At 42.7% G+C, this 17,007-nt stretch overlaps 1 protein-coding gene across 4 annotated transcripts in view; it reads right to left on the bottom strand.

The window, feature by feature from the left end:
- Positions 1–17,007, bottom strand: part of GBF1 (golgi brefeldin A resistant guanine nucleotide exchange factor 1) — a 212,446-nt gene that overhangs the window by 164,317 nt on the left and 31,122 nt on the right. For all 4 annotated transcript variants that reach the window (XM_073585753.1, XM_073585755.1, XM_073585754.1 and 1 more), the window contains exons 6-8: positions 13,088–13,282; positions 12,693–12,882; positions 12,384–12,500 (exon numbers count right to left, since the gene is read on the bottom strand). In XM_073585753.1, coding sequence (XP_073441854.1) covers positions 12,384–12,500; positions 12,693–12,882; positions 13,088–13,282 — 502 coding nt within the window. The remainder of the gene's footprint in view (positions 1–12,383; positions 12,501–12,692; positions 12,883–13,087; positions 13,283–17,007) is intronic.

Below are 17,007 nucleotides of genomic sequence, written 5' to 3'. Positions count from 1 at the left end.
TGTAACTTGTTTAAGAGGCTCCACTGTCCTCCACACATTACCTGTAGTAATGGCACTTGTTAGAACTTGTTATCAGTATAAAAGACACCAGTCCACAACCTCAGTCACACTCCTAACTTCACTATGGTGAAGACCAAAGAGCTGTTGAAGGACACCAGAAACAAAATTGTAGCCCTGCAGCAGGCTGAGAAGACAATCTGCAATAGACAAGCAGCTTGGTGCGATGAAATCAATTGTGGGAGCAATAATAAGAAAATGGAAGACATACAAGACCACTGAATCTCCCTTGAACTGGGGCTCCAAAATGATCACAAGACTGGTGAGCAAAAATCCCAGAATCACACAGGGGGACCCAGTGAAAGACCTGCATAGAGCTGGGACCACCGTAACAAAGGCTACCATCAGTAACACTACACCGCCAGGGACTCAGACCCTGCCTAAGCCAGTACATGTCCGGGCCATCTGAAATTTGCTAGAGAGCATTTGGATTATACAGAAGAGTAATAGGAGAATGTCATATGGTCTGCTGAAACCAAATTAGAAACTCATCATGTTTGGAGGAGACAGAATACTGAGTTGCATCCAAAGAACACCATACCTACTGCAAAGCATGGGGGTGGCATCATCATACTTTGGTGCTGTTTCTCTAAAAAGGGACCAGGATGACTGATCAGTGTACATGAAAGAATGAATGGGGCCATGTATTGTGAGATTTTGAGTGCAAACCTCCTTCCATCAGCATGGACATTGAAGATGAAACATGGATGGGTCTTTCAGCATTATAATTATCCCAAGCAAACTGCCAGGTCAATGAAGGAGTGGCTTCATAAGAAGCATATGAAGGTCCTGGAGTGGCCTAGTCAGTCTCCCGATCTCAAACCCATAGAAAACCTTTGGATGGATTTCAAAGTCCTTGTTGCCCAGCGACAGGCCTAAAACATCACTGCTCTACAGGAGATCTGCATGAAGGAATGGGCCAACATACCACGAACAGTATGTGCCAACCTTGTGAAGACTTACAGAAAATGTTTGACCTCTGTCATTGCCAACAAAGGATATATAACAAAATATTGAGATGAACTTTTGTTAATGACCAAATACTTATTTTCCACCATAATTTGAAAAATAAAGCTTGCCAAATCAAACAAGGTGATTTTCTGGATTTGTTTTCTCATTTTGACTCTCATGGTTGTGGTCTACCTAAGATGTCAATTACAGGCCACTCTAACCTTTTTAAGTGGGAGAACTTACACAATTGGTGGCTGACCAAATACTTTTGTCCCCACTGTAGCTGCTGGGGACTGAGCTGCACAGTAGACAAATCAGACAGGAGTGTCCCTGACTGCTTTTTCCTCATTTGGAGAGATGCCTCCAAGGCATTTGACAGGGTCGAAAGGAAATTTTTGTGGGCTGTGTTAAAGGGCATGAAATTCGGTGATAAATTTATTATCCAATAATATTAGTGTGCGCTTGGAACACTCAAGGAAGAGGGAAATCTAAATTGGGTGGTTATAGAAAAAAAAAAAAAAAAAAAAAACAAACCCTCTTATAAGTGCTCTTTATGTAGCTGGATAATAGCGAGAAAATAGCAATTAGTAATAGTCAATTGTAAGACCTCAGAAGAAGTGCTTAAGGGAAAAAAGAATATATATAGATGCTGGTGGCAATCTCAGTTCCAACCTGAACAATCACAAACTAAAAAGGCATGAGTGAGGGTAAAAACCTGAAATCACTGAACAGGTTATCAGGTTATATACTGCAGGGTAATTCTCCCTGATAGTAGCTTAAAAAAAAAAAAAAAAAAAAGGAGGAAGACAGTTAGTCTTTGAAACATGTTGGAAAGTCCATTGGTCCCCGTCGCAACCACCAGCAAGTGAAACTGACGTGGTCATGTGTTGACTCACATCACGAAGGTCCTGTATACATACCTGGAGCAGCTCACAGACGCCGGGAGCACGAGAGGCCGCTCACGTCTGCTCCACAGCTGGAAGTACACTGACAGGAGGCTGCCACCGGCCGGGGCAGCCCCTGTAACTCGTCTATACCCCAGTGTACAAACCCCCCCTCCTTTTCCAAGCGCTGGAGCAAAAAGCGCTATTTTAACTTGCACCGCTTACTGGAGTGAGGACTTCGCATCGCATTATCTTTACAGGTACCGCTCTCTGACTTGTGCATTTACTATTGCGGCTACTCTGCACAGCCGTTCACAGGCTGCAATTTGACTTTGACTTTTTTTTTTTTTAAGCTACTATCAGGGAGAATTACCCTGCAGTATATAACCTGTTCAGTGATTTCAGGTTTTTACCCTCACTCATGCCTTTTTAGTTTGTGATTGTTCAGGTTGGAACTAAGATTGCCACCAGCATCTATATATATTCTTTTTTCCCTTAAGCACTTCTTCTGAGGTCTTACAATTGACTATTACTAATTGCTATTTTCTCGCTATTATCCAGCTACATAAAGAGCACTTATAAGAGGGTTTTTTTTTTTTTCTATAACCACCCAATTTAGATTTCCCTCTTCTTTGAGTGTTCCAAGCGCACACTAATATTATTAGTTATTTCTTTGACACCCTTGTGACAGGTGTCTTAGTGTTTGCTGCTGGAATTACACTCATACACAAGCGCCACTGAATCCCCATTCAAATTTATTATCCAGTTACTATATAGTTCTCCTAGGGCAAAATTCTGGATTAATGGTCATATATCGGGATTGATTGTTCTTTTTGCAATAGCCATAGAGCCACTTGCCTGTTTGATCCAAAATAATCCTACAATCTGTCTTTCGGTGTGGATCAATAGAGATAAAAATCTCTATACACGGATGATATGCTTCTTTTTTGGGGGGACCTAGGCACTTTTATAGGACCAGTAATGGACATAATTAAAACATATGGGAAATGGTCGGCCCTTCTAGTTAACTTGCGCAAATCGGTACTTATGCCGCCTGTTGACCCTCTTCGAGAGGAACACTCATTGAAGCATACACAAATTCATATAGTAAACTCTTTTAAATATTTTGGGGTAATAGTCTTTGCTAACCCTCAGGACTTTCATTCACATAATTTAGCCCGCCTGCTGTTAAAATTTAGGTCTAAGGTGGATACATGGTGTCACCTCCAAATGTCTCCAGTGTGAAGTAATCTTTTGAAAATGATCCTTATGACAACTATATTTTCTTCATAATAATCCGACTTGGATTCCTACGTCTTTCTTTCATAAAATACATAGGCTGTTTCGGGAACTCATCTAGAAAATACAGCAACCCGGAATTTAACTTGAAACCCTGCAAAAGGGAAAGGATAATGGGGGCCTAGCAGTTCCAAGAACTTGGTTATAATTCATAAGCCTTGCAGATACAGCAGTTTCAGGGCTGGGGTACAACTGACCACTACAGCGCTTTGGGCTTATAAAGGAGGGCACTATTATCTCTTAAGGCTAGTTTTCTCAGGGAAAATGAGTTAACGGTTCACACTATGTCTGATCTATAAAATCTGGGATAGGGGCAAGGACATTCTCCGCATCAAGGGATTCACAAACTATTCCCCTCTATAGCACAATTCTAAACTAAGTGAAAAAGCTAAGCTAGAGGGGTAAATGGGAACGCAGTGGGATTTTGCTATTGACCAAAACAATACGTGACGGATTAATCCAAAGTTTTGATCAGATTTGACATTCCACCTATCAGTATTTCCAGCTTCGTCATCCCTTCCAGACACAAATTAAGACTACTAAGGTAGATATCACTAATCACTATCTTAGATTTAATCGCTTCAGCATCTAATACGAAGGGACTCATTTCCTTCATTTACAAGATATTATTACCCTTATAGCTAAGGCCTGTTTCACACTTCCGTTTTTTCAAATCCGTCAAAATCCGTTGGTTTCCGTAAAAAAACGGATCCGCCATTTTTTTGCAGGATCCGTTTTTTTTGTCCCATAGACTTACATTAGTGGTTACCGCGGATCCGTCAAAAAAACGGATCCGTTTTTTTAAAAACGGATCCGTCTGCATCAGTTTCCGTCAAAAAAACGGAAACGGATCCGTTTGGCGGACACAAAAACGGAAGTGTGAAACAGGCCTAAGCAATCAAGTGGGAAGAGGATATTGGCCTCATATCTGAAGAACAATGGAATTAAATACTAGAAACAACACCTATACTATCTCTGAGTCCCAAAGAATGTCACAAATTTTCCTTATCCACAGGGTCTATAAGACCTAATATATTGTTTAAAATTGGGTCTTGGACTGAAGACTCATGTTCTAGATGTGGTATGAATTGCGCTCATGTGATGCACATGCTATAGGAATGTGTTGATATAGGCCACTACTGGGTGGGATGACCTCCCTGATTAAACGAGTATTCAGAATATACATACAACTTGATCCTAGGGTGTGCATTCAGGGCCTTATGGGGTTCAGGGTAGATTTAAGATCCCCTGTGACTACCGCCATTCTGAGAATACGGTTTCTGGCCAGGAAATTGTTAACATTGCACTGGTTATATTGTAATCCCCCAACACTGGAGGAATTGAACGTTAAAATCAATAATACTACAAGCCTGGAGAGAGGTACTTACATTAAAAGGAACTCAATAATAAAAGTTTATAAATATATAGAAAAGATGGCTGGTCACCCCTGGGGTGGCATCTGTGGACCTACTCAGAATAACTGTACTAGACCGTTTGGCTATTATGGCTTTTTAAATATTGTATGTTGAGGACATATAGATACCAATTATTTTCTGTTAGTAATAATGTTGCTAGTGAACATACAACCATTCTTAGCTTTGGTATAATCCTTGTATTTAATAACGTGAGATCAGTCTTTGGGAAAATCTTCATTTGGACAAAATTGATAGGTTTGCTTGGCATGGACTACCTTAGCAGGTTTAGGACTATGTAAACTTTAAGGGTTAAACGTGTTTATTAAGTTTATTGTGTTTGTACTATAATGTATAATGTATGCAATTGCTTATAAAATGAAATAATCAATAAAAATGATCCAATTTAAAAAAAAAATCCCATAGCCTTACTTACAATGGGCCTGGATCTAGTTGAAACACTAAAAAAATATAGATACCCAATAATTCCCTGCTAAATCAGTTATACAGGGCCCCTAGAGCTGACACTTGTAGAAGGTACTGGTGGCTAGGCCTAGTTCAAAAACTTTTTGCAGGAACTCCAGAACACTATCCACTTGCGCCACATCGTCTACCTTTGATCTTGAAGAGGTTAGAAACTTTCTCCACTTTCTACCATAATTTCTTGTCGTAACTGCCTTCCTACTTTGAAATAGTGTGGAAATAAGATTAGGAGAAAAACGTCTTCCTTTTAACAGCACCCTCTCAAAAACCACGCTGTTAAATGAAGGTTGGCTACTTGTGGATGGTACATCGGCCCTTGTTAGAGGAGATTTGGAAGGGAGGGCCCAAGGATCAGTGATGAACATTATCCTCAACCATGAGAACCATAGTCTTCTGGGCCAAAAGGGAGCAATCAAAACAATCCTTGCCAGGTCTTCCCTGATGATCTTTACTACCAACAGGATTAGGGCTACTGGTGGAAATGCATATGCACTGTCGAAAACCCACGGAATCAAGAAGGCATCTACCCTATGGGGACCTTCTCTGGGATTCAGAAAACAGAATTCTTTCACCTTCTTGTTCATTTTGGTGAAGAGATCTACGCCCCACATCTGTGCTATTTGGTTGAATATAGATTGATTTAGGATCCTAATTCCCTTGTCTTCTTAGTTGATTGCGTGTTAGGAAGTCCGCCCTGATGTTCGCTTTTTCTCTTGTGAAGAGCAGTCAAAGAAAGGAGATGACCCTTCGCTAGCTGAAATAAGCGATCTGTCACCTCCATCAAGGGTCTGTATACCTCCTAGTCATTCACGTAGGCCAATGACACCTGATTGTCGGAGAGAGAATTCTGGCATGATGACCCTGTAGGTCAAGAGCCACCAACAGGTCATGTTTTCAGGATTTCCTTAGTATTTTACAGGTGATGGACTTCCTGCCTGTGTAGGTGATGCAATTATCACCTGGTCAATACTAAGAAAATCCTGAAAACATGACCTATTGGTGGCTCTTGAGGACCGGAGTTGGGGAACACTGCTGTAGGGATACAAGGAGTCTCCTTACTGTCAGCTCTACTTTAAGTTAAGCCCCCATAACACCCTGCGATATTGCTAGCAATATCGCTGTAAAGTCACCGATTTTGTGACGTTGCAGCGATATTGCTAGCGATATCGCTGCATGTGATACTTACCTCCGACCGGCTCCCCCGCTGGTTATCGCTGATCGCGCGAGAAGCTCCTGGACCATTCCTCGTCGGTCACTTCCTGCGGCGCTTCCTGTGGCGCCGACGAGCGACGCGTGGACGCGGGCGGGAGGACGTCAGGATCGCCGCGTCTGACAGGTAAGTAGCGACCCCCGACCCCAGCGATGTCGCTGGTGAGATCTGCCTGTGTGGCAGCTCACTAGCGACCACCTAGCGATGCACCAGCGATCCTGACCGCGTCATATCGCTGGTCGGGATCGCTGGTGCATCGCTAGGTGTAACGGTACCCTAACTCCTTTGAGTTCGATGAAAGTACTACCTCGTTCTTTGTCCAGACCCCTCCCTCTGGACTATTATATCCTCTGAGCTTCCAACCTTTGGGACTCGCATCTGGGTGACCACTCGTGTAACCTGAATTAAGAAACCCCCCATGGACAGATAAGACACATTCAGCCACCAACAGAGGGACTGCATTGTCCTCAGGGATAATGTCACCCTCCCTTCCAAGTGTCCTTTAAGGGAAATCTAATTTTCTAACACTTCCCATTGCAAGATCCTAGAATGGAACTGGGCCCACGGGACTGCCGGCATCCAAGAAGTCCGAAAACCTAGGAGGGAAATTGAGCTCCTAAGGGACATGGTGGGGACCTTCAGGGCTTTTGAAAATTGATGCCAAATCTCTGTTTTATCACCTTGAAGATGACACTCCTGCATCTCTGAGTTAAACAGAAATGCTAAAAATTCTTGTATTTTTCGGGACTCTACTCCTGACTTAAGATTCAAAGTTCTTTAAGGTAGACATCACTTCCTCTAGCTGACTTGATATGGGACAATCAACAAGTCCTTCCCCCGGAGATAGGCCATCACCATAGTGTAGACACAAGAAGCAATTGCCAGACCAAATAGAATGGCTCTCTGAACAGGAAGTGCTTGACTAACCCCCCCGCCATGCATGTAACACTAACCTGTGACGTGCTGCTGTGGAGCTGTAATCCCACGCATGCGCCATCCACTCGCGTGATTACGTGAAATGTATCCGCCGTTCTATGGGCAGAGGCTTCATCGACCCTCTGTGCAGCCTGTGCAGAAGATCGATGAAGATTCTGGCCATAGGTGGACGGATAAGTATCACATAACACTAGTGGATGACGCCTGTGCAGGATTAAACTGGTCAGTGCACCGTGCGTGGGAGGACATTGCCATTAAAATTGAGAGGAAGCAAGGATTTCTTCCAGGCACTGCATGCCCCGGAGCCTGGAAGAAATCATTAACATAAAACATAACTGCATTTCTCAAGATCTACAGAGCAGCTATGAAGCATGAAAAAAACAGCATGGGGAACCCTATATTCTTGATAACAAACCTTTCTAATGCTGACAGCTGAGGGTTGCAGCCCCCAGCTGTGTGTTTTGCCTGGCTAGTTATCAAAAATAGGGGGGAGCCCATGCAGGGTTTTTTCCTTTTTTATTTATTTACAGGGAAGAGTGGCTGATGAATATTCCCATAATCCGCTCCTGCTCTCACTGTTATTAGCAGCAGCAGGTGTCGGATGATGGGAGCTGTTGTAAAGAAACATAGCCTCAGTGACGTCACCGCAGGTCAGTCACCAGTGGTTGTAAGCCTGGATAGTCGCATCTTGGCACCATCCAGGTTGAAAACTATTTCTCCCTCAGACATTGATTACGGCGTGGGACAGAACGACAGACAGGTATGATATATTATGGTTTTATTATTTTTGCTTTATTACAGCAGAATTAGGGCTTCGGTAGAATTAGGCAAGGTCGTTAAGTATGGTTTAATTAAGATTATTTAAAAGGAGTGTCTTCTTTCTTTCAATTAAAAGGACTTTACGTTTGGTGTTTGTGTTTTTAAACAATGTGATTATGGGGTTAGTAATGGGGGGCATCTTATTGACGCCTCTCCATTACTAACCTCGGGGCTTGCTGTCACCTGAAAATACAAAGGCGACATCAACCTCCCCAACTATCACGCCACTTGCCACCGCTACAGGGCAAGTGGGCAGAGCGAGGCTAAGTGCCAGAATTGGCACATCTTAGAGATGCGCTTTTTCTGGGACAGCTGAGAACTGATGTTTTTAGCCTGGTGGGGCAGTATCCAGAGCCCCTTCTTTGGCTATTAATATCAGCCCGCAGCTGTCTGCATAGCCTTTGCTGCTTGTTAATTATAGGGGGACCCTACGTCATCTTTTAGGGTCCCACATTTTAATAGCCAGTAAAGGCTAAGTATACAGCTGTGAGCTGATATTAATAGCCTCCATGGGTATTACTCCCTTCCCAGGCTATAAACATCAGCCCCCAGCCGTCGGCTTTCCCTCTGCTGGTTAAGAAAATTACGCAGGAGCCCACGCAATTTTTTCAGAAAAATAATCTTTTATTAATTAAATACATGTACAGTAAGCTGTACTAATTGTATTTGTCACAGACATCTGCATATTTACCTATTCTATATGTATTTACTGTGTGTAATCAATCTCTTCTATGCTGTCTGCTCCTGCAGTGATTTTACACTGCTGAATTTTCTTCCGTGTGTGTGTCTGTGTCACACTAATATCTATATCTATCTATATGAATTCTATGTGTATATATCTATTCTAACCTGTCACGCTGTGATTTTACTGATCGCAGCAGATGAATTGCTGGCTTTTATTCTATCTTTTACCGAATGTTACCAACTTTTTCCGATTTTAAGAAAAATGCTCGTGTTACCGATCACGAATCCAAATGCACCATATTCGTGCAGAATTTTTCTATGGTGATCGCTTTCTGAACATATTCGCTTACCTCTAGTAGTAAGCATCCTCCAGATCCAAGAGTGCCATGAAAATCTGGGAAGAGCATCTTTATTGTTGACCTTATGTATTCCAATGTCAATGGTTGAAATTTCAGGAATTTATTTAGGCCTTTTAGATTTATTATAGCCCTAAAATAACTTTTTTTTTTTTTTTTTTTTTTTTTTAAAGAGAGTAGTAAAACCCCTTCCACCCTCTCTGATGTGGGAACTTCTAAAAGGACCGCCTTCTGAACTAGACATATCTGCCTCTAGGGCCCATTGCTCTTCTGAAGAAGACAGAGTGAGAGTCACCACAAACCTCCCTTGTGGGATTAACTGGAACTCTAGCTTTAACCTGGATTTTACTAGACCAAGAATCCAGATGCTACCAAATATTTTATCCCAGGCAGGGAAAAAGGAGGAGACCCCCTTCACCTGGGATGGGAGTCATTGGGCCGTTTTCTTTTTTTTTTTTTTGGCATCTTGGGAGGAGATGCCAAACATGAAGCCTCTAGTCCTCTACCTTTATTCTCCGATCCTCCCATCTATCCCGCCGTCTAAAGGATTTTCTTTGGGTAAACATTCTCTTCTGGAAGGATTGCTTGTAGGCTGGGATGGAGAGGTTAGGAAATCTTTTTGATGAGCTTTATCCAAAAGTTCATTCAAAGCTGAGCCAAACAGGTATTCTCTTTTGCACGGAATGGCACACAGCCTTGCTCTGGTCTGAATATCCCTTGGCCAGCATTTTAACCACAAAGCCCTATGGGCCACATTCAAAAATGCTGCTGATCTTGCTGGCAATCTTACTGAATTTGCCGATGCATTCAATAAAAATGCTGCTGCCCCTAACATAAGTGGGTCTCTTGACACCTGGTGCTAATTGGTCATCTAGGCAATCCAACCAGATCATTAAAAATCTGGCCGTACATGTTGCAGCCACTGTGAATTTTAGGGCCCCGGCTAACGTCTCCCATGTACCTGTAAGAAAAACATCTGCTTTTCTATCGAGGGGATGGTTCACATTTCCCATAGCGTGAAAGGGGAGTAAGTTTTTTTTTTTTTAGAAGCTTTTGCTATGGCCACATCAAGATTTGTCACAGATATAAGAGGAAGGCATATCAAAAGGATACCTCCTCTTAAATGACTGGGGAAGAGAGCCTTTCTTATTAGTTTTTTTCATTAGTTCTGGACTAGGGCCTGGATCTTGTCATTTAATGGAAATGTCCTACGTTGCTTCCGATCTAAGCCTTCAAAAATAATGTCCTGTAACGCCCTCTCTGGTTTAGAATCCATCCCCATTGTGGCCCTGACCACCTTTATTAGTTTATCTTAGGAAAACAAACGCCAAGTGTTGCTGTCTGAGGAAGAGGCAGATGAGGAGAAATTGAAGGAGTGGTCATCGTTATCTGAATTACAAAACCCATCTGAGCCAGGGGAGATCTGCCTAGCACTTTTATTCTTTTTCCCCTATACAGCTCTTCTTGAGACAGATTTTAGGGATTCATTAACTTCCACCCTGATGCTGGACTTTAAATCAGTGTCAAAGTTAGGGGTCTCTTCTGTTACCACCTGTTCTATACATGACTGGCAAAGTCTTTCTGGGTAGGAATCAAGCAAAAATATTCTACAAACAAACTCCTTGTGCTTAGACTTTGCCACACTTCTTTCCCTGGCAAAAAACAACAAGAAAGAACAAAGCCATATCACCAAGTGAACTTTCAAGAAGATCACTTACCACTGTGAGGCAACCAAATGGCACTGGATTAAGAGGGGGCTACCTCTAAGCCGAAAGATCATCTCGGGAGGCTGAATAATTGTCCATTTTACTGGAGCTCCTCTGAGTTGATATGCTGCTCTTTGCAGAACTCTGTCTCAGACACGGCTGCCGCCACTACTGCCACGGGGTCAACACCGCTCCACCTCCTTCTGGGGCTTCCTATCAGGCTGCTGCTGCTCAGTATCTTCCATTATCCTGGAGGGGATGCTGAGCAAGGAAGAGTTTACTCGGAGGCCTTGCTGCACTTAAATGTGGGAAATATGCTATTGAATGCCTCGCTAGTACCTCCAAAAGTACCAGCTCATTTGGCTCTACGCATTTCCAGTGCTTGTCATCGGGCACACCCTGGCCTGTGTCATCTCGGTACGCCTCCAGGCGGTGCCTCCAGACCTGCGACAGCCGGACATGCCCTCGGCCATCTGAACACGCATGCATCCACCGTCTCCTGATGTGAGATGCGCCAGAGCAGGCCATCAGCTTACCGGAATGCTGCTCACCAGCGTCCGCACACCATGGTGCTTCCAGGGACCCTGCACCGGCTGAGGGAGTGAAGACATCACTGCCTGAGCTGACCAGCCAGGCCTGGGAAGGAATAGACCTTCGGTCTTCAATCTTCTCATCTTCAGGTATGCCTGTAAAAGGTTCCCCAGTAGAAACAGGAAACCAACTGATGTGAGGGAGAGGTGCCACCCTTTTTAGACTGTAGGATTAAAAAGGGTGGCACTGTAAGTTTCCGGTCCTTGAAGGGCGGATCCATTCTCTTGTAGTGCTGTTATGTGTGATGGATACATCATGCTGCCAGCGTGGATCGGGCAGTCTGTATCAGCTGTTAGATTCCTTTTAACAGCAGCTTAGACCCTGCAGCTGTCCATGTTACTCACATTTATACAGCCTTGCTCTGTCTCCTATGTGCTCATATCCTGTATTGTACAATCACATTACATTTTACAGTACTGGTTTGCCTACTGAATACGAAAGCCTAGGAAGCCGGCGAGGGTACTTTACTTCTAAGAGTGAATACACAAAAGCAGTCACAGCACAGACACAAACAAGAGCTCCCATGATCATTTGTTTCATGATAACTATGCAGTCTTAACAGGCTGCCGATAACCCGAACATTGTTCTGCATAGCTCAGGTCCTGTTTGCAAAGGACAATGTGCTGCCAAGAACAAAGGCAACTTATGTGCACTGAATTATCAATTACAGATTGTTCAGGGCGAACAAGAAGAAAGGTCTACTAGGCTATTAAACAACGGCTGATCACTTAACATTTAGTGATCGATAGCACTTTAATGCTGAAAAATCAGGTACTGTAAATGCACCCTTAGATGCAAAATTTGGTATGTAGTGCATTTAGAAAAACGTTATTGGACATGTAATATGATCATTTTAATACATACTTTAGGTACATATACTTATTACTAGAGGAAACTAAGTTATCTGATGAAAAGCAATTTTCTTAAAAAAAAAAAATTAAAAGTAAAAACATTTGTCTATAGCACAAAGTATATTGTTTATATCAACCACTTGCCTCTATCACTGCCATCCTCAGCCTCCTGAACACCTAGGTTTATCTCATCAGCCATAAGTGCTCCATGTAATTCAGTGCTGATGCTTGGAGAAGTGTTTTCCATGGGGTGATCGGTGCCTTGAAAAGAAAGGTTCTTCAGATGACACAATTGTGCGATAGTAGGGTTACTCTAAGTGTAGGTGATCAAAAACATCTAATAAAAATTGAATATTCCAGACTTATTTTCAAGTTCTCAAATAGGCAACAAATGAAAATTACGACAAATAATTACAGAAACAGACTGATACATAAAAGAGCTGCAGAACTTACTGTTTACCGGATCCTCAGATACTTCTGCACTTTCAGCAATGTTTTTGGTAGCTTCTTTTTTGTCCTGTTGTAAAGTATTGCTTAAAATCTTAGCCTGACAGTGAGCTTCAGTGCTGTCAATAACTGTCAGAAGAGCTTCAAGAGATAGCAGGTGAGTTGTGTAGAGCTGGCCAGACACTGGAAACGCATTCTGAAAAGTAAAAAGCCAAATACACAACAGAAAAATTAAGAAAAGAAAAATGTGAGTAAAGCCGACACAAACAGACCCAAATACCAAAGAAGATTTACAATTTGCTCAAGTACATATTTTATTATTGGGGCATACTGGATGACTGACAGTGTCTTCTATCGAAACAGGTCTATGGCTATAGGTAACAATGAAAGTATCATGAAACCTTGGAGAGGAGTTTGGTAAGATCTTCAAAGAGGTTGGAGCAATAATAATCACAGTCATAGTTAATGTAGAGCTCCGTTACAAAGCTGGGTATCCTCCAGAGCTGTACAATGGCTTCCAGGGCCATTTCTTTCATCTCATATGGCATCTTTGGATTTTCTATGGTAATGATATCCATCAGTTTCTTTATGTACATCTAAAGAGAAAAAAAAAGGTAATTGTCTATATAATCCTAAATTCTGATCTCATATCTATTCCCAAAAGTTGTCACAGATCAAAGAGAAGCATGAGAGGTTGTGGATTGGTGAGGGATAGTTAACCGAGACCACAGCAATCAAGGGAATGGGGTTCTGAAGTGCCAGTTGGAATGAAGCGGTTTCCGATCATGCACTAAACTGCTCTGTATATTCTGTATGAGACTGCAGGAGATATGTGATCACTATATTTGGCTATGTCTGGTACTCCATAAGTGAATGTGTGGAGGGAGGGGTGGTACACATGCGAGGTCAGCGCTTGATTCCAAAGGACATTTCTTTTTTTTTTTTAAATTCGTTTATTAAACCATAAACAAGACAAACAACATACACACTTATATACAGTATGATGATAAGCATTGCATAAAGCACATACACTTTCCACAGTATTGATATAAAACAAAATGCATGTGTCAGTTTACACATGGAATAAAATGCAATGTCAGGTAAACCATGCAAGCTTTTATATTACTATTCGATCAATAAAGTCTTTTTTACTTCCTAAACCAAACTATAACTACCAGTTTGCAGCCTAGTTCTAAATAATCAGCTAATTATTATGTGATGTCTCCCTCCTACAAGGTAAGATGAGAGGAATTCCACCTCTCCCAGATCTTTTCGAATTTGCCCGGGGACCCTCTATTTCGATACAGCGTACGCGCATATGGAATAACCGCATTCACCAACTCAATCCAAATCCTGAGGGAGGGACATGAGCTCCCCATCCAACGCAGTGCCAGAACCTTTCGTGCCATAAATAACGTTTCCCGTAAAAAAATCCCGATATAATGACCCTAAGATTCATCATCCCACACCCCAAACAGGTAAACTAGCGGCTCAAGGGGAACAGGAGCTTGTACCAGGGAAGTTAATAATGACGTCACCTCCTTCCAATATTGTGGAATAATAGGGCACTGCCAAATCATGTGTATAAAGTCTGCATCCAATGAGTGACATCTCAAGCATTCCGATGATTGGAATCTGCCCATCCTGAATAGTCGGGGTCAGATATGATTGATTTATAATATATAATTGTGTCATTCTGTTATTGATAGACGGAGACACACCGATCGGAGATTCCAGAATTTCTCCCCATTCCTCTCCTTGTGCATCAGGGATGAGCCTCTCCTACTTCCCTTTAACAGAGTTTATGGCGGATTCCGCCCCTACCGATATCATACGTATGTGTGTACAAAGTGGAGATGAGACCCTGGGGACCTTGCGATTTAAGGATGCCTATCAAGGGCAGAGACGATATAGCTTTGTTTACCCCCATGTTTCTCATATGTGATTGAAAGGCCGATCTCAATTGCAGATAACGGAAGAATTGGGATCTTGGGACGTTACATTTGACCTGTAATTGTTCAAAAGACACCAAGGTTCCATGATCGTGCAAATCGCTTACCGAGGAAACATTGTGCCGAGTCCAGAACTCGGCAGACGGGTGTTCAAGCAATGCCGGAAAATAACCATTATTCCACAGGGGCATTTCGGCCACTATGTCTCCAAATCCAATTACTCTCGTAATCTGCCTCCACACTGATCGTGCCAGGCGAAGCAGAGGCAGCAAACTGGGGACATTTATTTTTTCCAATTCTAAGAAGCCCAGTGGACAGCTAACTAGTGCAGCGTGGAGCAAGTGGCTTTCAGAGTTAGGGAGTTGATCATCAGGCATCCACTTCATATGGCTTTGGCCTGTCCAGAAAGATAATATAGAAAAAAAGTCTGGTAGCGCTGCCCCACATTCGTTTTTTGGTCTTTGCAGAGTGGACAGCCCGAGTTTGGGCCTAGCTTTTCCCCATATAAAAGATGTAATTTGAGTGTTCAAATTTACAAAGAAGGATCAGGGTACTACCACGGCACTGTGCTGAAGAGAGTAGCTGAGCTTAGGGAGCAGTATCATTTTGATTAAATTAATACGTCCGGCTACAGAAAGCGGGAATTTACTCCAAATTAGAAATTTAGCTTTAACCATTTCCAACAATGGGTATATGTTGAGCCGCAAATCCACTGCTTTGAATTATGTGAACACCTAGATATTTGAAACTGGGTTCAATAGGTAATGAGGAGAGGGCCTCCAGTCGTGGCATCGGGGCATGGGAGAGGGGCATCAGGGCAGACTTTTCCCAATTTATATATAAGCCAGAATATTTACCGAATAGTGGCTATTACCCGTGCCAATGTGTCCTCCGCGCTACCCATAAAAATCACCATGTCATCAGCGTATAAGCCTATGGTGTCTACTCGACCCGCTATTTCTATACCTTCAATATTAGGGGAAGATCTTATACGAATAGCCAATGCCTCGATCGCCAGGGCAAAAAGGGCTGGAGAAAGGGGACAACCCTGACGGGTTCCCCTAAGTAATGAAAAGGACTCAGATATAGAACTATTTACAATGACACGAGCCTTAGGTTTCATATATAATGTACTAACCCATTTTAGAAATCTGTCGCCAAACCCATATTTCTGTAAACATGCACATAGGAAGGGCCACTCAAGGGAGTCGAAAGCCTTGGCCGCATCCAGCGATGCCAATGCCCATTGATTATCTGGTACCAGGGAGCTATATTGGACCACCGACTGGACTCGTCTAATATTAATAGAAATGCTTTTACCAGGCATGAAGCCAGTTTGGTCAGGATGTATAAGTTCTAATATAATCGAATTCAACCTGGTAGCCAAAATTTTCGTAAAAATCTTATAGTCCACATTCACTAATGATATGGGGCGATAAGATCCACAGTCTAATGGGTCATTCCCCTCTTTTTTAAGTACTACTATGTTAGCTTCATAGAAGGACTCTGGCATAGACCCTCCCTCCCAAATCCCTTGGAACACCATCAACAACAGTGGCGCTAATATCTCCCGGTATTTCCTATATAATTCAATGGGAAACCCATCAGGTCCAGGGGCCTTCCCAGACGCCATGCCCGTTATGGCATTCTCTATCTCCTCCAGAGCAAATTTAGCATCCATAAAGGTCTGCTGGGAAGGGCTTAGACTGGGAAATGTGATATCCAACAGGTATTCCAAACACCCCTAACTATCAACATCACTTCTAGAGTTGTACAGTGATCTACAATAGTTATGGAAGCAGCTCAGTATCTCTTCAGTTGAAGACACCAGAGTACCATCTAAGCTACGGATCTGTAATATTGTGTTAGTAGTGTTGTGCTGACGTACCAAATAGGCCAAGAATTTACTTGCCTGGCTCCCCAGCTCAAAATAAGATTGACGGGCAAAAAATAATTTACGTTTGGACCTGGTGTCTGTGTGTTGAGTATATAATCTTTGAGCAGCCAGCCACTCCACCCTGTTGCCACTAGTCTGATCAGATAAGTAGGTGGCCTCCGAGTCTCTCAATCGCTGCTCCACCTCATCATCCTCCCTCGATGTCACCCGTTTTATATAAGAAATCGTAGAAGATAAGCAGCCCCTCAAGTATGCCTTAAGGGCATTCCAAAATAAGTTAACATTCCGGGGTTCAGGGTGGGATGAAATGAAGCAATGTAATTGATCGATCGGTCTATCGGGTGATTCTATCAACTTCAGCCAAAAGGGGTTTAATTAGAATCATAGAGTTGGAAGGGACCTCCTGGGCCATCTGGTCCAACCCCCTGCTCAAAGCAGGATTCGCTAAATCATCCCAGTCAGATGTCTGTCC

The sequence above is a fragment of the Dendrobates tinctorius genome, unplaced genomic scaffold, assembly GCF_039654945.1.
Source record: "Dendrobates tinctorius isolate UK_male_01 unplaced genomic scaffold, ASM3965494v1 ptg000089l, whole genome shotgun sequence".
NCBI classification, from domain to species: domain Eukaryota; kingdom Metazoa; phylum Chordata; class Amphibia; order Anura; family Dendrobatidae; genus Dendrobates; species Dendrobates tinctorius.
This window is presented reverse-complemented; position numbering and strand designations above follow the sequence as displayed.